The sequence below is a fragment of the Saccoglossus kowalevskii genome, chromosome 8, assembly GCF_978046115.1.
Source record: "Saccoglossus kowalevskii chromosome 8, keSacKowa6.1, whole genome shotgun sequence".
NCBI lineage: Eukaryota > Metazoa > Hemichordata > Enteropneusta > Harrimaniidae > Saccoglossus > Saccoglossus kowalevskii.
The window spans coordinates 19929328-19954470 of NC_140648.1; the positions used below are offsets into that span (position 1 = coordinate 19929328).

At 34.1% G+C, this 25143-nt stretch overlaps 1 protein-coding gene across 1 annotated transcript in view; it reads right to left on the reverse strand.

The window, feature by feature from the left end:
• The window catches only part of LOC100371949 (N-alpha-acetyltransferase 60-like), a 65634-nt gene that overhangs the window by 18522 nt on the left and 21969 nt on the right, over window positions 1-25143 (reverse strand). The window contains exon 2 of the mRNA XM_006824368.3: window positions 21389-21518. Coding sequence (XP_006824431.1) covers window positions 21389-21518 — 130 coding nt within the window. The remainder of the gene's footprint in view (window positions 1-21388; window positions 21519-25143) is intronic.

Consider the following 25143-nt stretch of genomic DNA (forward strand, 5'->3'; position numbering starts at 1 on the left):
GATGGGACCTGTTTACTTTTAGGTTCAAAAATCACATTTTTATGCATTCAATTTCATAGTTTATCTGGGTTCAATGAACAACATTGTAATAAAAAAAAATGAATAGTAAAATTGGATGATATAATGATACCCAACAGATGTGTATATACTGCACATAAAAATATTGATCATCAATAATATACAAAATTGGTTATTAAAGTCACTGTAGACCATATGCCAGGAAAGACGGCTGATTAGTTGTGTCTTAACATTCTAAAAGAGAAAAAACACATATTTAATGTCGCAATCAGTTGACCTAATCAATTTTACTCAATTCCAATGTTATTTAATATACCATATTTGTTCTATTACAAACGCATCTCCAATCAAAGTGCGTATAAACCAAATATTTCATTAGTTGTATACCTGATCATTGAAACACGACTTATTTTGACCACCTCTGTAATTATCTTTAAACGCATGCACTACTAATAGAGCAAATACGGTATACCATAAAATAGAATACACCAAAAATTGCATTTATTGTATACTTGTTTATTTAAATAAGACTTATTATGATCATAGATACACCTCATCTTAGTTAAAGAGTAAGCGCTACTACCGGAAATATGGTAAATGATAATGATTGAGATCATTGATTGATTTCTACAGCACATGAATTCATAGCGACGCAAATAAAATAACAAAACAATCACCATGGAGTTAGAATAGATCTAATGTACATAAAAAGCAGTGGGTTGATATAAAACATACATGTTCATAACATATCGCAACACTGTAGCGTAATATACACTACATGACAAATGATAAATGCTCCTGAAAGTTTTTTATTTTATTTCTAGGTCTCTAGATGAATTGATAATTACGAAACATGATGAACACAGAGCACATTAATACGCAAATTATATAATGGGGTTATATTCAGCATTATTATTCAATCACTCAGAAAGTCAGTTGATATTTAAATATCTTGGTGAATTTCACACATATCAGGAATAAATAGAATACACATGAACTCAGGAACAAAATTAGCATACAAGTAGTAAGAAGTGATTTTTTTATGTATTATTTCTTTCAGTGTTAATATATCAGTTACATATTCAACAGTCATTTTGTTTGCAATGTAAAAACATATACATCTGTGATCAATGTTTTCTACTTAGTTTGAACATCCTATGGTTGCCTCTCGAATTATGAATCAATATGAGCCGTACACGATGATGGATAACACTCGTGGCTGCTGACGTCAAAGCGAAAATATCACAGGATTATATAATCATGTAATAAATTATAAAAAGAAACAAAATCCAGATCATGGTGAAAAAAGTGTCCCGACATGCAACAGGTTGTACAAGTTGTACACACACTTTATATATGATTTTGGTCATTTTGGTGATTTAGTATTTAGTAAATGTGTGTACCGGTACTTCTATTGGAGATGCGCTTCCAATTATCTTAAAATTGCACTTACTCATTAAGTTTTATTGGTATTATGGGACTATTCTGCATCCTATTAGATGATATAAAAGTGGGCAAATTGAGAAAAAAATTACCGCAAGCTGTGCACAATGTAACTTTATTCAAAAGCTTTACAATTATAATTTGAACAAACAACAGAACAGGAAGCCAGATCAGTAAAAACATGGATCAGTAAAAACATGCTGAAAATCCTGGAGAATTAAACGTTCACACAAATTCACACAATCAAATAAATCACATACATGTACATGTACAATGATCTCTGAAAGTGCAATTTCAAGTAAATATTGGACAAAAAAAATAAAATCCAATTCAGCCAACCCTGGGTGCAATTTTCTAATTTCCCTCAGAATTGCTATCACTTGAATAAAAATATTAAGATTAAAATAAAAACACAAAATTGTTATTTTATAGGAACATTATACATGTACATATGCATACAAAGCATCATGGGAAAATTAATTTCATTCCCTGTACAGACAGGTTGCATGCTCATATTAAAAGACTGCTGGTAATGTTTTGCGTCAATAGAATAACAAAGAACTCCATACAGTGCTTTTCATTGTGACTATTTTATCCATTTAAATCTATTAAACGTGTCATACAATATCCTCCACAATGCTAGAGCTTCAGTAACCATGGCAACCAAAGTATAATGATAAAAACAGATTAAATGTTCAAATTGTGAATTGGATTCATTGTCTATCACAGTATGAACCACAAAGAAAAATTTGCTCTTTAGACATGTGTAATTGTTTTAGAGCTCGAATGTTGGTATTCTAAGGGTATCCATAGAGACGTACATTGTAGCTTACAGGTTGGGTGATCACGCAATGGGCTTTGGGACCCAAGTGCAGAGCTTGAATGGGACCCAATTTTCAAGACTTTAGCAATATAGACAACATCATGGCAATCCAGACTGCATTCATAAGTCATAGCACTGATCAAGAACACACTCGTAACTTGTGGTGATCTTGACTAGAATCAGGACATGAACTTCAATCACATGTGCAGGCTTTGATGCCGCATGAGTATATTGTTCCTATATATGCTAAAGAAATTTTATAAATTTTGGCTTTGAAAATGAGTGCCCTCACAACTTTGAACTTTGAAGCACTGCACATTCATATTTCAAGGTAATATAACTTTACTTTGAATCGTCTAGATTTACAAATCTTTACAGTATGTCCATCTTTGCTGCATGTGTTTTCATCCTTCACACAGTCAGTTGTATTGCATGGAAATTTTGTGGAAAAAAATCAACCTTACACTTTTGCTTTTATTTTCATTATAATAATGGTAAAAAGTCACTGTATTTGGTGTATTAGCCAATCTCTAATATTAACACCTATACAGAAAAACATAGTTGTTTTGGATGGTATTCTAGTCCATAAATTTCACAAGGCCAGGTGTTTTATGTCAAATAATCTCATAAACGAAGTAATTTTAGATAACATTGGCTTTTCTTAAGGATGTAAAAAGGAATATCATCCCACACAATAAATAGGGAAGTAGTAGGTCATATGGGATCAGACTGGAACATCATCAATTCCTGAATGACAGCGGTATTCACAACTAGTGACTAAGAGCAGTTTCTCAGGAAATCGTTTAATTACTGGTGGAATATTTAATAGTTTAAATCTCTCCCCATTTTGAAAAAAATATCAGTGAAAGTCAAATAATAATAATCTCCCTAAAATTGATATAAAAGATTTTGTCTATAATCTCCAGAGCAAAGCAACTTGATATTATCATTTTTCCTACCAAGCTGTCAAACAACCGTCAATTCCAGGGTTAGATGGTTAATAAGGTTAATAATAAAAATATTAACAATGTCTTACACCTTAAGGGGCAACTATTATTTTGTTTTAAAGGTTGTGTTATAAGGATACGGGCATAACGAAGCCCAGTCGAACACTCATATTGAACGAATTTCGACCACCTTACTGAGCCTGTGGTATACTCACCCAGGATACAGTGCCGTATTGGTGATCAACAGCAGTTGGGATCTTAACTTTACCAATAATAAGTTTGATGCAACTACGGCTATGATACAGTTGACCAGTTCTCTTACTCTTTTTAACATATCAAAGTTTAAACCACAAAAAAAAACATTTACAAACTGTACAATGAGGACAACAACAACAATGAAGACAAAGACAGACATTTGACCCCAAATATTCCTTCTTCTTTTATTCCCATTGCAAACTACGTCAACTCAGTCGCAAGAAAAAAAAAATTCCCAGGTGCCTATGTAACAATGCTCAAATGTACTTCAAGGCACATGTACTAAGGAAGAGTAATCCAGCTAAGCGGACGGATACAAGGAGCAATCAATACATAATGTATATGTAGTCCAATTTCACAATTTTCTCCAGGCTATTCCGATTCACTTTTGTAGACATAAATTACATGGTTTGATGTACATATACTTTTAATGTAATCTAATTACAATAAGTTCTAGTTCTGATTATTTAGATGTTCTTTTGTTTTTTAAATAAAGCAAACTGGAAGGTGCCCAGTTCACAAATGATTCAGGTTAGATCTAAAAGCTGCACAGTTTTTTTAAATTACTTATCTAGTGTCTGGCTGCCATTAAAACAAATTACCAGATTTTCTCAAGTTTTACCCCGTGATTATATTTTACGCAATCATTCACACATCCCAACAGCAAATTCTTTAAGACAAAAATTGTTCACACATTCTTATTTTTAAGCAATTCAGCATTGATAAAATATTTTTTTTTAAAGATGCGATAATTATAAATTATTCTCAAAAACTTAATTTTAAGATGCATGAATGATGTCTCAGTTAATAATGGTAAATAAACATTATTAAGCTGCCAGGTTCTGCATGCTCAAATACAATAAAGCGTCAGGCAAATTTCTGTAAACAAATCATATTAGAACATTGCAATAACAATTGCTATGTTATCATTGCTGTCATGTCATCACATCCTGTAGCTATGCAGTGTGTCAGAAACAGATGTATATTCATTTAATAATACACGCTGACAGGTGAAATTACATTCGTGCGCTGCACGATGAAAGCAAGATCTTGATGTGATAGAGACGATGGCCTACATCTACACATACAAATGAAACTGCAACGACGATCTAAGTACGTACGTACCGCATATAGCGATACAGTTAAAAGCACTACAAATCAAAAACATGTTAATTCAGTCGCACATCAAAGATATGTGAACCAGATGACACACGATTGATGGCAGATTTTTTTTTCCTCATTAAAGTCGGCAGTCTAGATATCAGAGGCTATTTGACAAAGAAACGCCATGCATACTTACATGTAATGGCTAAAAAAAGACATGCATGGCGTATGTATGGGGATAAGGACTGCTTAATGGCTTTTAGTTACAAGAAATTAAAAGACATTTCTTTTTTGAAAAATCGTTTCACAATAATCCATAAATGTAGTTTAAATATAAAACCTGCTCAAATGATAACATTGTCATTGATCAAATAATAAACAAATCATGCCTGGTTCGTATATCCTGTCTGAAACACACTGTTGTAAATTCGGTAACTGTAATTATAGTCTCATATTTTATAGAGGACAGCTTTAAAGGGATAGTACAAAATACCAAAACCATCTGCGTTTTATCAATGATAAGACAGTCAATACGCTCAACCCCATAAGCACGTTATTTTCCCTGGCATTCTGTATAAACTAAATTTGACAAATCAATAGTGTACAGCAAATGTTAAAGGCAGAGGGTCGACCCCTGTGCACATGCTGGAATTGCGTCGCAAACGACGATAATAACACACGCCAAAAAAGCCTAAAGGCTCATGGGTAGAGGCTTGTTTGTAAACAATGACACGCTATGGCCATCTGACGCATGCGCAGGTGACAACTCCCCCGCTTTAAACATCAAATTTTATTTTCAACAGAGTATACATCATTTGCCTTTTTTTTTTTTTTTTTAATTTGAAGCAGTCGTTGTCAGGTTGTTCAATATGTGTCCACGACAACCAACTCTGCATTTATTGGTGTACTGAACAGCTGTCACTTTTTTCATCAACATTTGAAGGCATCAATCAAATACCAATTCTAATTACTGACAACAGCAGGTAACAGTACATGTTACAGTATTCCAATCACACCATTACAATGTGGGTTGTCTTCATTTGCTAGTGCGCAAGTAGTTGATATTTATATTTAGTTCTGGTTCATATCTATTTCCCAGCAACAGAACCTGCGATCTCCGATTTCGTTTTGGCTCTCATGTGCAAATCATGTGTGTGTGTGTGTGTGTGTGTGTGTGTGTATGCATCTGGGTGCAGAAACAATCATCATTGGATTTCAACAAAACTTGGTATGTAAATGCTTGGCTTAGCTAAAGCACAGATCTGATTGTTTTTTTTTTTTGGTGGATATCCATGCATATTAATTACCTAATTTGAATAATAATTAGAGAATCCCACAAACCACTCCACAGATTTAAATGAAACTTGGTAGATAGATGCTCTGGCTCTCAGAGGTGCCAACTAAATTACTGGTACATGTATATGGCACACCATAAAGGATCTTTCTCGACACATCATGAAACTGTCAGAGAAACATTGTCATTTTTGGAGAAGATGCGCTATACTGTCTCCCCTGTATACTGTCTGTAACTAAGTTTTTTTTGTTTCTTTTTAAAGATTTTATTATAATACATTTAATAGTACATGTACTGGAAAGCACATTGAAATAATTGCAATTTTAGTGAATTTGATACATGAATTACCTAGATCTTAATTCCAACAATCACATTGCAAGAAAAATTAAATTAGTCACATGTACATGTATGTCTTGAATTAGCGAAATGCAGATTAGCTAAATTAGCTAAAATAACATATACATGTACCTAAAAAAGCATGTTTTCCAGTAATACCAACTGAACTTAGTTCGACCAATAGTGGTTAAAAAAAAAAGTGTGATCTTGGAGAATCATCATTGGCATCATAGCAGGCATATGCTACAGGATATGCAGCAGCTACAAAATAATTTATAAGTAATTCTACCTCATTCCAGACCCATTTCGTTGGTGACACCTTACAAGTTTAGAGTCGTGAGTCTTCACAGTTTGCAATAGCCTGTTATTATTAGATTTATCCATTGAACATCAATATCAACAAAAGCAAAAGTGATTGCTATCTCATCATTTGCATAATTTCATACCTTTAATAAATTTTTTGTATTCAACAATAATATTAATTTTAGTAGTGTCTTTGGTACACATTAACGTATTTTGATTCATGTGTTTGTATATATACACATAGCGTTTTTGCTTAACTGTACAAAAACCAACCAAAGCGCAGCAGAAATGTTTTCACTTTAATATAAGAGTCGTAAAACATTGTTGACCCATTTAAGCCACTTAAATCAAGGCACTTGTTTGAAAAATGTTGTGATTCTGTACAATATTTTCAGGGTACAGTACACCAAAACTGCAACTGTTTTATATGCACAATTAAGTAGTACTTACTGCCACACATACAACTGCAAAATGTTTTCATCAGAAATTATGCAAGAATCAAACTATAAAAGCTAATCAAAGAGGGAAACAGCACCAGCTGTCAATAATATCAGGAATTAAACTTGGTAATATAATTAATAAATGTTTTACCTAGATTACCAGCTGGTTATCTCATCATTTGATGCATTGAATTAAACATTTTTAGCAAAATTTATATACATGTATTACAACTTTTTGAAAAAAAACAACTATAAAATTAATATACATGTACATACAAATTTACACACTTGAATATTTTTTAAAGACAAAGACTTCAAAATATACCACCAAGAGCAGGCATAATTTCAAATAAATACCCGATAACTGATTTTATCTTGTCACAACAAATTATACTTATTTGAATTAACTTGTCTTAGTCTTAAAATTTTTTATAATTGCGATGCCCTAAACTTTTAATTAATATTATTTTGTCAAGGCTCTCTAATTTTGGTGTGCATTCACCTTTACGAACCCCCTAACTTGACGGATGTAACATCACTGAAAGATGGAGAAGACTACCACAATTAAATGCCTGTTTCAAAATTAAAAGTGTTTCCATCTATTACATTACATTACATTAAGAACCAATTAAGTTATTTAACCCTTTGTATGCCATATTTTTTTCTGTGAGAATTCAGATGCAACATCACACACAATCTTACACATTTTTTAATGGATATAATTTCCCATTTATTATGTAAAAAGTTGACTTTGGCAAGCACACAGAGAGTAAATGTTATTGTATCAATAAATAATTCATCAATGCCTATCTACATCAGCAATTTCATTAGCTTGATGAGTAAAAAAAATTAAATTGGACTGGTGGATGCAGGTGACAGAACAAATGCGTCAGTTTTGAATATTGTATGCATATAACAATAGCAATCGGAACTTTCTAGTATTCTTATCATTCAATTGTAACACATGCATTAAGGATGAACAGAAACAAATGAAGCTATTACATTTCATTACATTTCAATGATACATGTAACTATTTACAACGACTGCTTTATCTCTATTAGGAGCGCACCTAGTACAAAATGTATGTACAGCTGTTATAAAACAAGACAAACTTTAAAGTCAGCTTACATAAACATAAATAATTTTATCTTAGCCTAAAGAAATTGATGTCCCCCTCACCCCCCCCCACCCCTCCCGAGAAATAAACAGTATTACAGAAAATTCATAAAATGTACAATATGTTTGATTACAATTTTGATGGGGGAAAAATCATCAGAATCAAAGAGAATAAAAATAGGGAATATACTAGCGTTAGGGTAGAGCTTAAACAATCCCTTTCGACAAACATGAACTTGATATTACAATGCGTGTCTGATAGTTACAATGTAAAACAATAATGAATATCATTCACCATGAATATCCAGTGTACTCTTCAAGGTCAGAGACCTCAGTCATGTATGAATGAAAAAACCATGAATACAATAAGTGCATTATGATAACGAAAAAACAAAACAAAACAAAAATGACAGCCAACAGCTAGAGGCTGATGATGGATTATCTACTCACTCTAAAGCAAGACAAGACAAAGGTGTTGGGGATCATAGGGGACTGACTCCAAGAAGGCGTTATCGCAGAAAGGACGATGACACGCTACAGAAGGTGTTTATTGATCCACATACGAGGCTCAAGGGGTAGTGTGAACTAACAGAAGATATCACTAGCTCAAATCAATTTCTACAAGGTTTGACAATCAATCATTTTTGTTCTGAGGCAAGTTAACACCATGGAAACGCAGATCTATACAGTGTAAGAAAGTTAACACCATGGAAACATAGACTCAGATAGATACATACAATGCTAACACCATGGGAACATATAGAGACATACACCAAGACAGAGGAAAGTTAATACCATGTGTTCACTTACATTGTACAGTGTAGGCAAGTTAACACCATATTAACATATGCAAGTATAGGCAAGTTAACACCATAGTAACATAGATCTATACAGTGTAGGCAAGTTAACACCATAATAACATAGATCTAAAAAGTATAGACAAGTTAACACCATACTAACATAGATCTATACAGTATAGGCAAGTTAACACCATGGAAACATAGATCTATACAGTGTAGACAAGTTAACACCATGGAAACATAGATCTATACAGTATAGACAAGTTAACACCATAGTAACATAGATCTATACAGTATAGGCAAGTTAACACCATGGAAACATAGATCTATACAGTATAGGCAAGTTAACACTATGGAAACATAGATCTATACAGTGTAGGCAAGTTAACACCATGGAAACACAGATCTATACAGTGTAGGCAAGTTAACACCATGGAAACATAGATCTATACAGTGTAGGCAAGTTAACACCATGGAAACATAGATCTATACAGTATAGGCAAGTTAACACCATGGAAACATAGATCTATACAGTGTAGGCAAGTTAACACCATGGAAACATAGATCTATACAGTATAGACAAGTTAACACCATAGTAACATAGATCTATACAGTATAGGCAAGTTAACACCATGGAAACAAAGATCTATGCAGTATAGGCAAGTTAACATCATAGTAACATAGATCTATACAGTGTAGGCAAATTAACACCATAGTAACATAGATCTATACAGTATAGGCAAGTTAACACCATGGAAACATAGATCTATACAGTATAGGCAAGTTAACACCATAGTAACATAGATCTATACAGTGTAGGCAAATTAACACCATAGTAACATAGATCTATACAGTGTAGGCAAGTTAACACCATGGAAACACAGATCTATACAGTGTAGGCAAGTTAACACTATGGAAACACAGATCTATACAGTGTAGGCAAGTTAACACCATGGAAACATAGATCTATACAGTGTAGGCAAGTTAACACCATGGAAACACAGATCTATACAGTGTAGGCAAGTTAACACTATGGAAACACAGATCTATACAGTGTAGGCAAGTTAACACCATGGAAACATAGATCTATACAGTATAGGCAAGTTAACACCATAGTAACATAGATCTATACAGTATAGGCAAGTTAACACCATGGAAACATAGATCTATACAGTATAGGCAAGTTAACACCATGGAAACATAGATCTATACAGTATAGGCAAGTTAACACCATAGTAACATAGATCTATACAGTGTAGGCAAGTTAACACCATTGAAACATAGATCTATACAGTGTAGGCAAGTTAACACCATGGAAACATAGATCTATACAGTGTAGGCAAGTTAACACCATGGAAACATAGATATATACAGTGTAGGCAAGTTAACACTGTGGAAACACAGATCTATACAGTGTAGGCAGGTTAACACCATAGTAACATAGATCTATACAGTGTAGGCAAGTTAACACCATGGAAACATAGATCTATACAGTGTAGGCAAGTTAACACTGTGGAAACATAGATCTATACAGTGTAGGCAGGTTAACACCATAGTAACATAGATCTATACAGTGTAGGCAAGTTAACACCATGGAAACATAGATCTATACAGTATAGGCAAGTTAACACCATGGAAACATAGATCTATACAGTGTAGGCAAGTTAACACTGTGGAAACACAGATCTATACAGTGTAGGCAAGTTAACACCATAGTAACATAGATTTATACAGTATAGGCAAGTTAACACCATAGAAACATAGATCTATACAGTATAGGCAAGTTAACACCATACTAACATAGATCTATACAGTATAGACAAGTTAACACTATGGAAACATAGATCTATACAGTATAGACAAGTTAACACCATGGAAACATAGATCTATACAGTATAGACAAGTTAACACCATAGTAACATAGATCTATACAGTGTAGGCAAGTTAACACCATGGAAACATAGATCTATACAGTATAGGCAAGTTAACACCATAGTAACATAGATCTATACAGTGTAGGCAAGTTAACACCATGGAAACATAGATCTATACAGTATAGGCAAGTTAACACCATAGTAACATAGATCTATACAGTATAGGCAAGTTAACACCATGGAAACATAGATCTATACAGTATAGGCAAGTTAACACCATAGTAACATAGATCTATACAGTATAGGCAAGTTAACACCATGGAAACATAGATCTATACAGTGTAGGCAAATTAACACCATGGAAACATAGATCTATACAGTGTAGGCAAATTAACACCATAGTAACATAGATCTATACAGTGTAGGCAAGTTAACACTATGGACACATAGATCTATACAGTATAGGCAAGTTAACACCATGGAAACATAGATCTATACAGTGTAGGCAAGTTAACACCATGGAAACATAGATCTATACAGTATAGGCAAGTTAACACCATAGTAACATAGATCTATACAGTATAGGCAAGTTAACACCATGGAAACATAGATCTATACAGTATAGGCAAGTTAACACCATAGTAACATAGATCTATACAGTGTAGGCAAATTAACACCATAGTAACATAGATCCATACAGTGTAGGCAAGTTAACACTGTGGAAACACAGATCTATACAGTGTAGGCAGGTTAACACCATAGTAACATAGATCTATACAGTGTAGGCAAGTTAACACCATGGAAACATAGATCTATACAGTATAGGCAAGTTAACACCATGGAAACATAGATCTATACAGTATAGGCAAGTTAACACCATAGTAACATAGATCTATACAGTGTAGGCAAATTAACACCATAGTAACATAGATCTATACAGTGTAGGAAAGTTAACACCATGGAAACACAGATCTATACAGTGTAGGCAAGTTAACACTATGGAAACACAGATCTATACAGTGTAGGCAAGTTAACACCATGGAAACATAGATCTATACAGTGTAGGCAAGTTAACACCATGGAAACACAGATCTATACAGTGTAGGCAAGTTAACACTATGGAAACACAGATCTATACAGTGTAGGCAAGTTAACACCATGGAAACATAGATCTATACAGTATAGGCAAGTTAACACCATAGTAACATAGATCTATACAGTATAGGCAAGTTAACACAATGGAAACATAGATCTATACAGTATAGGCAAGTTAACACCATGGAAACATAGATCTATACAGTATAGGCAAGTTAACACCATAGTAACATAGATCTATACAGTATAGGCAAGTTAACACCATGGAAACATAGATCTATACAGTATAGGCAAGTTAACACCATAGTAACATAGATCTATACAGTGTAGGCAAGTTAACACCATGGAAACATAGATCTATACAGTGTAGGCAAGTTAACACCATGGAAACATAGATCTATACAGTGTAGGCAAGTTAACACCATGGAAACATAGATCTATACAGTGTAGGCAAGTTAACACCATGGAAACATAGATATATACAGTGTAGGCAAGTTAACACTGTGGAAACACAGATCTATACAGTGTAGGCAGGTTAACACCATAGTAACATAGATCTATACAGTGTAGGCAAGTTAACACCATGGAAACATAGATCTATACAGTGTAGGCAAGTTAACACCATGGAAACATAGATCTATACAGTGTAGGCAAGTTAACACTGTGGAAACACAGATCTATACAGTGTAGGCAGGTTAACACCATAGTAACATAGATCTATACAGTGTAGGCAAGTTAACACCATGGAAACATAGATCTATACAGTGTAGGCAAGTTAACACTGTGGAAACACAGATCTATACAGTGTAGGCAAGTTAACACTGTGGAAACACAGATCTATACAGTGTAGGCAAGTTAACACCATAGTAACATAGATCTATACAGTATAGGCAAGTTAACACTATGGAAACATAGATCTATACAGTGTAGGCAAGTTAACACCATGGAAACATAGATCTATACAGTGTATGCAAGTTAACACTGTGGAAACACAGATCTATACAGTGTAGGCAAGTTAACACCATAGTAACATAGATCTATACAGTATAGGCAAGTTAACACCATAGAAACATAGATCTATACAGTATAGGCAAGTTAACACCATACTAACATAAATCTATACAGTATAGACAAGTTAACACCATGGAAACATAGATCTATACAGTGTAGACAAGTTAACACCATGGAAACATAGATCTATACAGTATAGACAAGTTAACACCATAGTAACATAGATCTATACAGTGTAGGCAAGTTAACACCATGGAAACATAGATCTATACAGTATAGGCAAGTTAACACCATAGTAACATAGATCTATACAGTATAGGCAAGTTAACACCATGGAAACATAGATCTATACAGTATAGGCAAGTTAACACCATAGTAACATAGATCTATACAGTGTAGGCAAGTTAACACTATGGACACATATATCTATACAGTATAGGCAAGTTAACACCATGGAAACATAGATCTATACAGTGTAGGCAAGTTAACACCATGGAAACATAGATCTATACAGTATAGGCAAGTTAACACCATAGTAACATAGATCTATACAGTATAGGCAAGTTAACACCATGGAAACATAGATCTATACAGTATAGGCAAGTTAACACCATGGAAACATAGATCTATACAGTATAGGCAAGTTAACACCATAGTAACATAGATCTATACAGTGTAGGCAAATTAACACCATAGTAACATAGATCTATACAGTGTAGGCAAGTTAACACCATAGTAACATAGATCTATACAGTATAGGCAAGTTAACACTATGGAAACATAGATCTATACAGTATAGGCAAGTTAACACCATAGTAACATAGATCTATACAGTATAGGCAAGTTAACACCATGGAAACATAGATCTATACAGTATAGGCAAGTTAACACCATGGAAACATAGATCTATACAGTATAGGTAAGTTAACACCATAGTAACATAGATCTATACAGTATAGGCAAGTTAACACCATAGTAACATAGATCTATACAGTATAGGCAAGTTAACACCATAGTAACATAGATCTATACAGTGTAGGCAAGTTAACACTATGGAAACATAGATCTATACAGTATAGGCAAGTTAATACCATAGTAACATTGATCTATACAGTATAGGCAAGTTAACACCATGGAAACATAGATCTATACAGTATAGGCAAGTTAACACCATAGTAACATAGATCTATACAGTATAGGCAAGTTAACACTATGGAAACATAGATCTATACAGTATAGGCAAGTTAAGGGACGGCGTCAATAGATCGATGTCGAATAAAAAAACTTATTTGCTTTAGTTTAGGGGGGCCGGGTTGACCTCAAAAAGTTTCCATCCGACAAAAAGGATTTTATTTTTAATGAAGTCAAAATAAATCTTGGTGTATTTGTAGTTCGTTTTTTTTTTTCTATTCAATCATAGACAAAAATAACAGAAAATGAAAAAAAAAACATTCAAGACGAGAAAATGGTTTGGTTCAAGTGTAAATATGTGCGTCAATAGAGGTCAATTTCAGGGCATGGACCTAGAGCATGCGCTGAACCCGGAAAAGTAGTTTGAGCATGCATATATTCTCCTTCATTATTACATCTAACTGCTATGCTATACTACTGTCCGATTATCAATTTGTATATAATAATGAATGTAGTCTGACGCCATGATCAATATTTATCAATTAAGTTTCAGTGGGGGTAGGGGTGGGGGGTTTGGGGGAAAAAACTAAAGGAATTAAGTTTTTTATCCTACATTGAATTTTTGATGATGTTCCTAACACCATGGAAACATAGATCTATACAGTGTAGACAAGTTAACACTATGGAAACATAGATCTATACAGTGTAGGCAAGTTAATACCATGGAAACATAGCTCTATACAGTGTAGGCAAGTTAACACCATAGTAACATAGATCTATACAGTGTAGACAAGTTAACACTATGGAAACATAGATCTATACAGTGTAGGCAAGTTAATACCATGGAAACATAGCTCTATACAGTGTAGGCAAGTTAACACCATAGTAACATAGATCTATACAGTGTAGACAAGTTAACACTATGGAAACATAGATCTATACAGTGTAGGCAAGTTAACACTATGGAAACATAGATCTATACAGTGTAGACAAGTTAACACTATGGAAACATAGATCTATACAGTGTAGGCAAGTTAACACCATGGTAACATAGATCTATACAGTGTAGGCAAGTTAATACCATGGTAACATAGATCAATACAGTTAATACCATGGTAACATAGATCTATACAGTGTAGGCAAGTTAACACCATGGAAACATAGATCTATATAGTTAATACCATGGTAACATAGATCTATACAGTGTAGGCAAGTTAACACATGGAAACATAGATCTATACAGTGTAGGCAAGTTAACACCATGGAAACGAAGATCAATACAGTTAATACCATGGAAACATAGATCTATACAGTTAATACCATGGTAACATAGATCTATATAGTTAATACCATGGTAACATAGATCTATACAGTTAATACCATGGTAACATAGATCAATACAGTTAATACCATGGAGACATAGATCTATACAGTGTAGGCAAGTTAACACCATGGTAACATAGATCTATACAGTTAATACCATGGTAACATGGAACTATATAGTTAATACCATGGTAACATAGATCGATACAGTATAGGCAAGTTAATACCATGGCAACAGATCTATACAGTTTAGGCAAGTTAATACCATGGCAACATAGATCAATACAGTATAGGTAATAGATCAAAGTTACCGAAAAGTAAATAAAATATCAGCTGGCATCGCCAACTCCATTCATCTTGCATACTTAATGTTTTATGTCAGCATTCTACTGCAATTACCAAAATATAACTGCTATATTCACATAACACAGCTGTAACCATTTGGATACACCACATTTTGCTTATTAATATTTTCTAATCCTTCATAATTTCTTGGATAAATTTAAACCAAATGGAAATATAATTTTCCATAAGCTGCATGCCTTGATCAATTTTTGAAATTGGAAATTGGAAAACAAATACTGTAAATTACTTTATTTTAGCTGAAATTAATTTTCGCTGAAAAGACTTTTTGGGTGTTTTCTATGAAATTTATTTCCAGTGATTTTTGATGAGTTGAATGTTAAATATAGAAGAAAGAGTATATTCGCTGTTTTTTTTTCACTGAATCATTCCTTGAGCAAAAATAACGAAAATTGATTCTTACAGTATAGGACCAAAGTTAACTAGTGATAAATGTAAAATGGTTAATAGCAAAGAGGGCTCTTGTTTTGACCATGGCCATATTGATTGTCATTGATTCTTATGGAAGTGTTTACAAACATTATTCATATACCATTACCATTTTGATTGGACGAATGGTTTTCAATTCAAATTTATAAATTTTCAAGATTGTTTGTTTTTTAACACAAAAACTGTTCATACCTGCTTGGGAAATAACTATATACATGAGCTGGTTATGAAAATAAAACTGTTATTGTTATTATACTATTTAATTATCCTTGTTAAATATTAATCCAAGCATTCATGATGCGTACAGTCTATATGAACAGCAAACTGAATAACTTGCACATTTGTATAACAGAGAAATATTTACCAATTTGGTCAAAGGAAATTAAATTGTAAATTTATAAACCTACTGTATACTGTGAAATACTTTATTTTAGCTGGAATTAATTTTCACTGAAATGACTTTTTGGGTGTTTTGTATGGAATTTATTTTCACTGATTTTTGATGAGTTGAATGTAAAATATGAGGTATGTATGGGGGTCTAAAAACTAACTCTGCGACGCGATTGTGCGACTTGCCGAATGTCGATTATTGCACTCTGCGACAGGATCGCAGTGTCACTCTGCGTAGAGCACGATTCCCATTGGTTGGTCGGTCGAAAAGCGTGAATCTCAATGGTCGATCGATGTAAGGGTACACAGCATGCCTTATAGAAATGTTCAGTTTTAAATGGTTATTTCGCCGGCTGCTCGCGAACTACGGTAAACAAGTATTTACCGACGGCATGCCGCACGGTTTGGTAATCAGCAAGTATTTAACATTGATTTTTATATTAACATGTATAACATCCCTCGGAGGGGATGAGAGGGGTTACAAAACACATGCACGTTGGTGTTGGGTGCCTTGTTACGGTGTAACATCAGGGAGCTGGTAACATTAACGCCATCTTGAAGTTGTAAGGCTTCGTCCGCAACTATGCTCATTAGCATAGGCGACAGCTTCAAAGCGAGTAGAGCGCGAAGTATGTTTTACATGATCCGGGGCACACGATGTTACTTTCTTTTTTTTGTCATTAGCAAGTATAATTTGTTATGACTATATTCATCACTTTGAATCCCAAATAAAGCATGTAGCGGGTCAAACTGTTTCTAGGCAATCAATATCATTTTATTAAGAATATTAAGAGAGAAAAAAAGTAAAGCTGTGTGAATAGATTGAAACTACTGCTGAAGATGGAAAACTACGAGTTAAACGGCAGTGTCAACGAAAAATTAGATGAGTGCACGCTCTCTGCATACACGGAAACGATGGCTTTGTTTATTTGGCCGATGTCGACGAGCAACAGATTTCCTGTACTCACTTCCTCGTCTGATCACCGGCCTCACGTATCGGTGTCGTCATCGGTTAAGTAGTTGAAACTCTCACGTTGATGCGAATATTTCAGCCTAATTGTCCCTTTCGAACCGCTCACGAGGTTGGTCATAATATGACCTAGACGTGCTTGCTATCTGTTGCGATTCCGATGAAAAATTCTTAAAAAATAAATATAAATTGCATAAACGAAGGGTGAACGCGAGAGTCCTGTAATTTTTCATCGGAATCACAACAGGCTGCAGGCAAGTCTAAATTAGTAAATATGACCCTGAGTTGCAGATTTGTCTTTGCATCGTCTGTCATTGCCGTCTTTGCTTTCTTTTTTTTTTTAATCGCCATTGCGTTAGTAAGTTAGTGTTATTAAAATAGAATATAGACTTAGAAAATGAAACGATTTCTCAGACGAAGTCTTGACTGTAACAATGCTGACAATGGACGTTAGATAAATATGCATTGTTTGCGACAGGAAGCTTGTCACCCATTCTATCAGAATCGTCAACAACAGAGTATAACCAGTAGATATACATATACATGGTTATAAACATTGTGCAAATATTAACGAAACGGTAGCAGTGTTAGCGTTTGAGCACTGGTCTTTCCGAAATTTCAAAAAGCTGGGATGATGAATCAAGGTACAAAGTAACCGTTTTATCAATTATTGGAAAATTAAGATCAATATGAACCACCGATATTTGGCGTTGATTTAAAAAAATAAACCATAATGTTCAGTAATACTGACTTCAAAAATTATGATACAAAAATAATTACATTCATACCACAAACCAACGCCGTTTTTGTTTACTTTTCACAACTGTTACAAAGTATTTCATTTCTGGTGGTTAAAATACCAGCTGATCGATCGTAGACCACAAGTCTTGAGTCTGTTTATGATCTAAACGAAGGCAGATGATTGCAATCAACTGCTGTCATGGCAAACGTTGCACGTCGTGAATGATTTTTTTTTCACTGCATGCAAATTATTTTCCTTGATGCACTCAACAAATTCAAAGAAGACGTACAACATTCGTTGCAGAACGCGTGAAAAGTACTTCGCGTTCCACTCGCTTTGAAGCTGCCGTCTATGCTAATGAGCATAGTCGTCGGAACGAAGTCTTACAACTCCAAGATGGCGATAACGTAACACCATATTAAATAGGCAGTCAAACCCAACGTGCACGTTACACTATTTAATTTTTCTAGCCAGCAGTGTGATGTGTCTAAAAACCGTAAACCATGTGTCATTTGTTTGGTCCCACAATTTGTCTTCCATGTGCTTGCCGATCACCGAACAGTGCGGCATGTCGCCGGTAAATAGTGTTTACACACTTTTTTTACCGTACCTTTTTTCACCATTTAAAACTTTTTTATAAGGCCTGCGGTGGACATCGACCATTGGGATTCGCGCTGTTCGACCAACCAACCAATAGGAATCGTGCTCTTCGCAGAGTGACACTGCGATCCTGTCGCAGAGTGCAATAATCAACATTCGGCGAGTCACACAATCGCGTCGCAGAGTTAGTTTTTAGACCCCCATACATACATGAAAATATAGGAAAAAAGGTTTATTCGCTGGATTTTATTTTCAGCGAAGATAGCGAAAATTAATTTCAAGTGAAAATAAAGTATTTTACAGTATGTATCAATCATGCTAAAACATTAAAGTAGTGAAATGAAATACTTGTGAAAATTAATGCTATTACAGTACCTACATTAAAAGATGGTAGTCGTTGCTGCTCAAATTTTATGTAAACAAAGGCATTGTTTACGCCGCTACATGTACGAGTCTCATATCAAACAGGACGTGGCGCGATGACCACAGTCATTTAAAATGGGCAAACAAATTTTTGGTAAATACAAACGCAACAAATTTGCATTCTCCAGACAGAAGTCTATATTTGGGCATATCACCCCTAATTATTCTTCAAATGACTAAATATAATAATAACTTTATCATGTAGATTGTATTGGTAATGATTGCGTTTACTAAACCTAACAAGGACGTGTACATCTTGGCCATTACATAGTGGGCAAGTTATTTCACCAGTGTTTTGCCACACATTTATTCATTCATATGAAGATTGTTAACGCAACTGTTTTCATGTGAGAATTGTAAACTCCACAGTTATATAGAGCCTTCGTAAATATCCACTGCTTTTATGCAGATTGTATATTTACCACACTTTACAGCAATTCCAGGCACTGATTTGACGCTGAAGTAGTTCTAGATGTTGATAACTTACTACAGTAGGTTACACATTTTGTTTTCACATTTACAGAAGTTGTAACTAGAAATATAAACATCGGCTGCAAATCAGAGGAATGATTGACAGATATTGCCCACAATGTTTTCTATTTTTGCTACAAAGTCAGGTACACAGACTTTGAGGCGCGTCTGTCTTTTATTCACTTTTGATCGGTCATCGTGTAGATTGCTTGTCTACAAATCGGCATTTGTCCAAGTTGCACCACGATGGAGAATCAAGGAGTCAAAAAACCAGTTGAAGTGAGAACAAGAGTTGTCGATTTGTATTTTTGTGGACTGTCATTTGCTGAGATTAGACAGCTTATAATATCGTCAAACGGTTTGTTACCACCGAGAGTATCCTGCCAGGAAACTGACAACGTTATAGACTATGTCGAATATTATAAAACATTTACGGGCGGAAAATTCGACAAAAACTACTTGTGTACGGCGATAACCCTCCCCCGACGTGTGATCGTGTATTGCCAGCCTGAGTGATAAGGTTTTTAAAGCGATTATTTGGTGGGACATCAACCTTTTGGTTTTCATCGTCGAGAACTAATAATCGAATAACACCCATTCTACTTATGTATTCAATTTCATTATTGATATACTGGCAGCTGTCAGTTATATGCATCGACGTAATACGGGTATTTCCATAGCAGGAATAATGAATGCACTTTGATCAATAATTCTGTCATGATCAGTCGGTCAGCTGGTTCTGTAAAGTTCTTTACAGTGCCACCACTGTATACGCCCTCTCACTGAAATAACATGTGACGCAAATTGAAGTACAAAACTAAGTTGAGAGCCTTGATCGTTTATTGGAGGAGAAATTCAAAACGAATGTACTGCCACTTTTATGGTGGGAGTTTTCTTCCGGTGCGCATCAAATTGCAGACATGCTGTCTGCTTTATTTGTAACAACTTCTGTAAATGTGAAAACAAAGTGTGTAACCTATTGTAGTAAGTTATCAACATCTAACACTACTTCAGCGTCAAATCAGTGCCTGGAATTGCTGTAACTACATGCATGCTGCATGCTTTGTAACTGGGTAGAAGTGAGACTTCTTCCTCTGCTATTGAAAAAGATTGTCAATGGTGGGGGTGTGAACATGCACTTCATAGATAAAGACACAATCTCTATCACCTGTACAATTGTGAGCATTCAGATGAAAGTGCAGTACAAAAGTACAAATTTGAATAATACTTTACAGGTCAGGTGATAGGCATTGAATTATTATTCAAGTTATTTGCATTTTCTCCATCTGTCCAAAATGATAAATTTGTTGTGTACATTGTGTATCTGCTAGTTCAGTCAGTATGTTATAAAAACACCACTCGGTCTAAATCATCAAGACTCGTACAAAGTACTGACCCAAACCGTGCTGCTGTAAACACGCTCTCGCTTATGTAAGTCCCTAACACACTCAATGGACAAAAATAAAAAGCACACCCAAATGACAATAATGAAATCTACATGTATGTACAGTCAACCCATAATTATGATTATTAGGACTATACATTCCAAGGCATCATGAGTAACTCATTCATAAATGCTTCCTGACCATCAACTTTGTGAACTTTGGCTCAGCCCATGCAGATCGGTTAAATCATGGTCAACCACGACACACGTCAACGATATAGATGCGTAGTTTGGGGACTCACCTCTTTGTGTATACGACTTTTGACCTTTATCTCAGACACAACCACACCGACAATCTTATTTTCCAAGACGGCAGCCAGTGAAAAAAACTTAGGATTACTGGTAATTTCTTCATACCAACATTCTGGATACCTGTAAGCCAAAATCAACACATTTAAAACAGGATCACCTAAATAAATTTATTTATTGTATGTACACTACACAATTTTAAAATTTCATACAAATAGTGAAATTTACAAGTGATATTGTTGTCATTCATATATATACAAGACCTATATAAAACATGTTTAAAAAAAAATCAGTGGAGATGGCCATAATGCATATAATGTTCAGCAGGTCTTCCCTGATTGGCTTGCAAGCTAGTACAGTAGAGTAACCAATCAGGACCAACCTTCTACATATTTGCAGGCTTGAACTTCTAAAGTTGATGAGGAACTATTTTCAAGGCAAATTTAGCATACATAGGGAAAAAGTATAGCGGAAATATGCATTTTTTCAAAGATCAATTGCCTTTGATGCCATTACTATGACAACAGCACATACATTGCCCTTTTTAACTATGTTCATTCAAGTGTAGATCTAGCACCAAGGTTCAGTTGAAACAAGTGAAGCAAATGCATATTCGATTAAAAATTAACAAAATACACAGTGCTAGATCGATATGTTTCGAACTGTCGCCACTACACACAATTCTTTATATGCTAGATATATTCAGAAATAAATACTGGCATACACAAATTATACTAATTTTTTAATTTAAATTTCGTTATTACACATTTTGATATTTTTAGTTTATGATAAATATTAAAATAATAGTCATAAATCATAATCCAGCTGTATACATGTATCAATGTGTAATCTGAATTTTTTTTTAACCATATTGCATTTTTTGAGTAAAATTATTTTCCCCAGGTATTTTGAACTAATTGCAAGACAAGGACTCATTTCTGGAAATGAACTCCAATTCAATTTTGAAGCCAACAGACAAAATTTGAGTCAATTTTCAGTTTTTACTTAAAAAATTTCCCAATTTTGTGAATTTGTGAAGAAAAGAAGGAAGTGGTGGTGAAGAGGTTAAAAGGCTCTAGACGTTGGGCAGTGCAGGCTTGACCACTATCCTGAAATATAAGAAACGACTTGCATATAAAATACTGTACAGCATATGATCTTAGACAAGAGCTGTGTGTCGCATCGTATTCAATATAGGTTCCATAGCCATGTATACAATACGTTTACGCAAAATTTGACCATGCGATGTGCGACCACCTTTTAATTTTGTTTTGAATGCTATTATCTAAACACTATAATTAATAGTAGAAAAATGAAATTTTCTACAGTATATGTAATATAATATTTTAAAAATTGCATCTCACATTTATGCAGAAACAATGGCAGGTTGAGCAGTTCCCTTTTAAGGCAATAAATCTAGAACTATATATAACACTATATGACCTCTGTAAACACTAAAACTACTACTTGTATTCGTCATGCACAGTAATATCTCTTCAGTTTATTATTTGAAAACTCAAATTTACTTCCTTTTCGTTTGATCATTGTCAGCAGAAATGAGTGATTACCGGAAGAAATACGCATCATTCTGAGCATTGGATAAAGCTTATTTGACACAACTGTTAGCTGCGATTACGAGTGTCTGCAGCAACCAATGAAATTATATTTATGACATGAAACTATTGCCGATATAAAACTTTTAACCTTTCCAGATAAGCAATAACAATCTAAGTGTGTACTTGTACTTTGCACCAAATGCTCATGTATGTATGCATGTGATATGCGTCACTGAGCAGTAAAACGTCTGATTTGAAAAAATTGGCTTGTGAATAGTCAGTGTTTTGTTTTTTTAATAATAGATGCATGCCAACTCAAATGTTTTTCATTGTACGATCAAACAATATTGAAATATGTGTGTAATGTACTTTTCCTAGCCTGTTAAACTCATTCATTTTTGGGGGAAAAAATGATTAGAAAATTCTCATTTACAGTGTACATGTATTTGTGACGTAACTCGGAAAGTACCTGGATGTGTGACCTTCAGAGGTCATACATAAAGCATACTAATTAGCTAGTATACCAGGTAACTTGTATGTAGTTTCAGGTCAATGAAAAATAAAATTCTTGTTTTTTTTTTTTTTTGCCAGCAGCAAGTACTTTTCAATGACATACAAGTATGACATATTAACCTAGTGAAAGCGGAAACCATTTCCTTAAGCAGGATATACAACATTTAACATAGCACAACTAGAGAAACCTTACCCAGTGATGACTGATATCGTGCAAAGTGGGGGCAAAACCCATACATTTCAATTTAGTGTCATGAATCAGTGAAAATCTTTCGAAAATATTTAGAGGTTGTAAATAAATCATTGAAACCAAGTTTTGAATGAACCATCAACATATTTTCATTGATATCCATTGTGAACTTAATCATCAAAATCATACAAGATGTACTGTAGTAATTCACCAGTTCTCTCTTTTCATCACAAATTCAAAAAAATATAGTTTGGTTTACTTAAACATTTTCCTTCAGAAAATTTGGATAAAAATAGCCAGATTTTTTCAGTGAAAACTGAAAATTCTGTCTGTTGGATCCAAAATTAGGGTTCATTTCCAGAACTATTGAAGAATATAGGAAAAAAAGTACAGACAAATTTGGGGCAAGAAAGTCTAGTATGTTGACTTCATTAAAAATGTTACTATGACAACACTGGATGTTTACCACAGCAAAAGGAAATGAAGACATCAATATTAAAGTTGATTTCGTTATTAACATGGCAAATAACAGGAATTAATTATTTGAAATACTCAAATATTAAAAACTCATATTCAACAAGAAAAATTATTTTTGTCATTAAAATAAGAGGATTAATTATTAAAAAAATTATATTCTCTTATAAGTAGCTTTTTACATCAGAGGAGATGGTTATTTGGATTAAAGTTAGAAAGCTGTTTACATTTTCTGCACCCGATTTAAAGCCTACCATATAGACATCTTAATACACACATGATGTCAAATAATTTGAAAACAGCAAAATCTATTCCTGGCCTGGCCAAGTATATTTAATAATACAATAATTTTAGTAACACTACATGTACAGTGTGTACCAGCATAGCTACATTGTATGTGACTGGCACACACAGTGTTTTAAAAGCTGTATCAGTTACATAGTCTTTATGCTATTTTTTCCTAGTCAGACAGAAGCCTGAATTTTTAATAAAGGCATTACCCACAGTTAACTGTATATGCGTGCATATGCAGCCACTACTTATACTGGCAATATAATTAGGACGTCTTACTATAATCACATAGCTCTACTGTGAGGTTACCATTCTCATTATAATGAAATATACACATTTCTCACCCTATGTCTTCCCTGAGTAGTGAACAGTATAATTCTCATAGAATCCAAGTTTTTCTTAAGAGATTTTCATTAAGTGGATAGTTATTTAGTTTTATTTATTCTAATTTGGGCACACAAGTTATTCAAAATTGCAAAATAAACACACATTTTATCCCATGGCAGCAAATACTGTAAAATCAGTATTACAAACAGTGGCTTCTATTAAAAGGGTACAATGCAACAAAGGGGGATGCAGCTTCTATTAGAACATCAACATGAGAAATAATGAATATTTGGTTCTCAATTTAATATTCAAAAATAATGGGTGCAACTTCTATTACGGATGCGGCTTCTAATACAGATTTTACGGTACTCATAGTACATTATTTTTCTTGCCACTT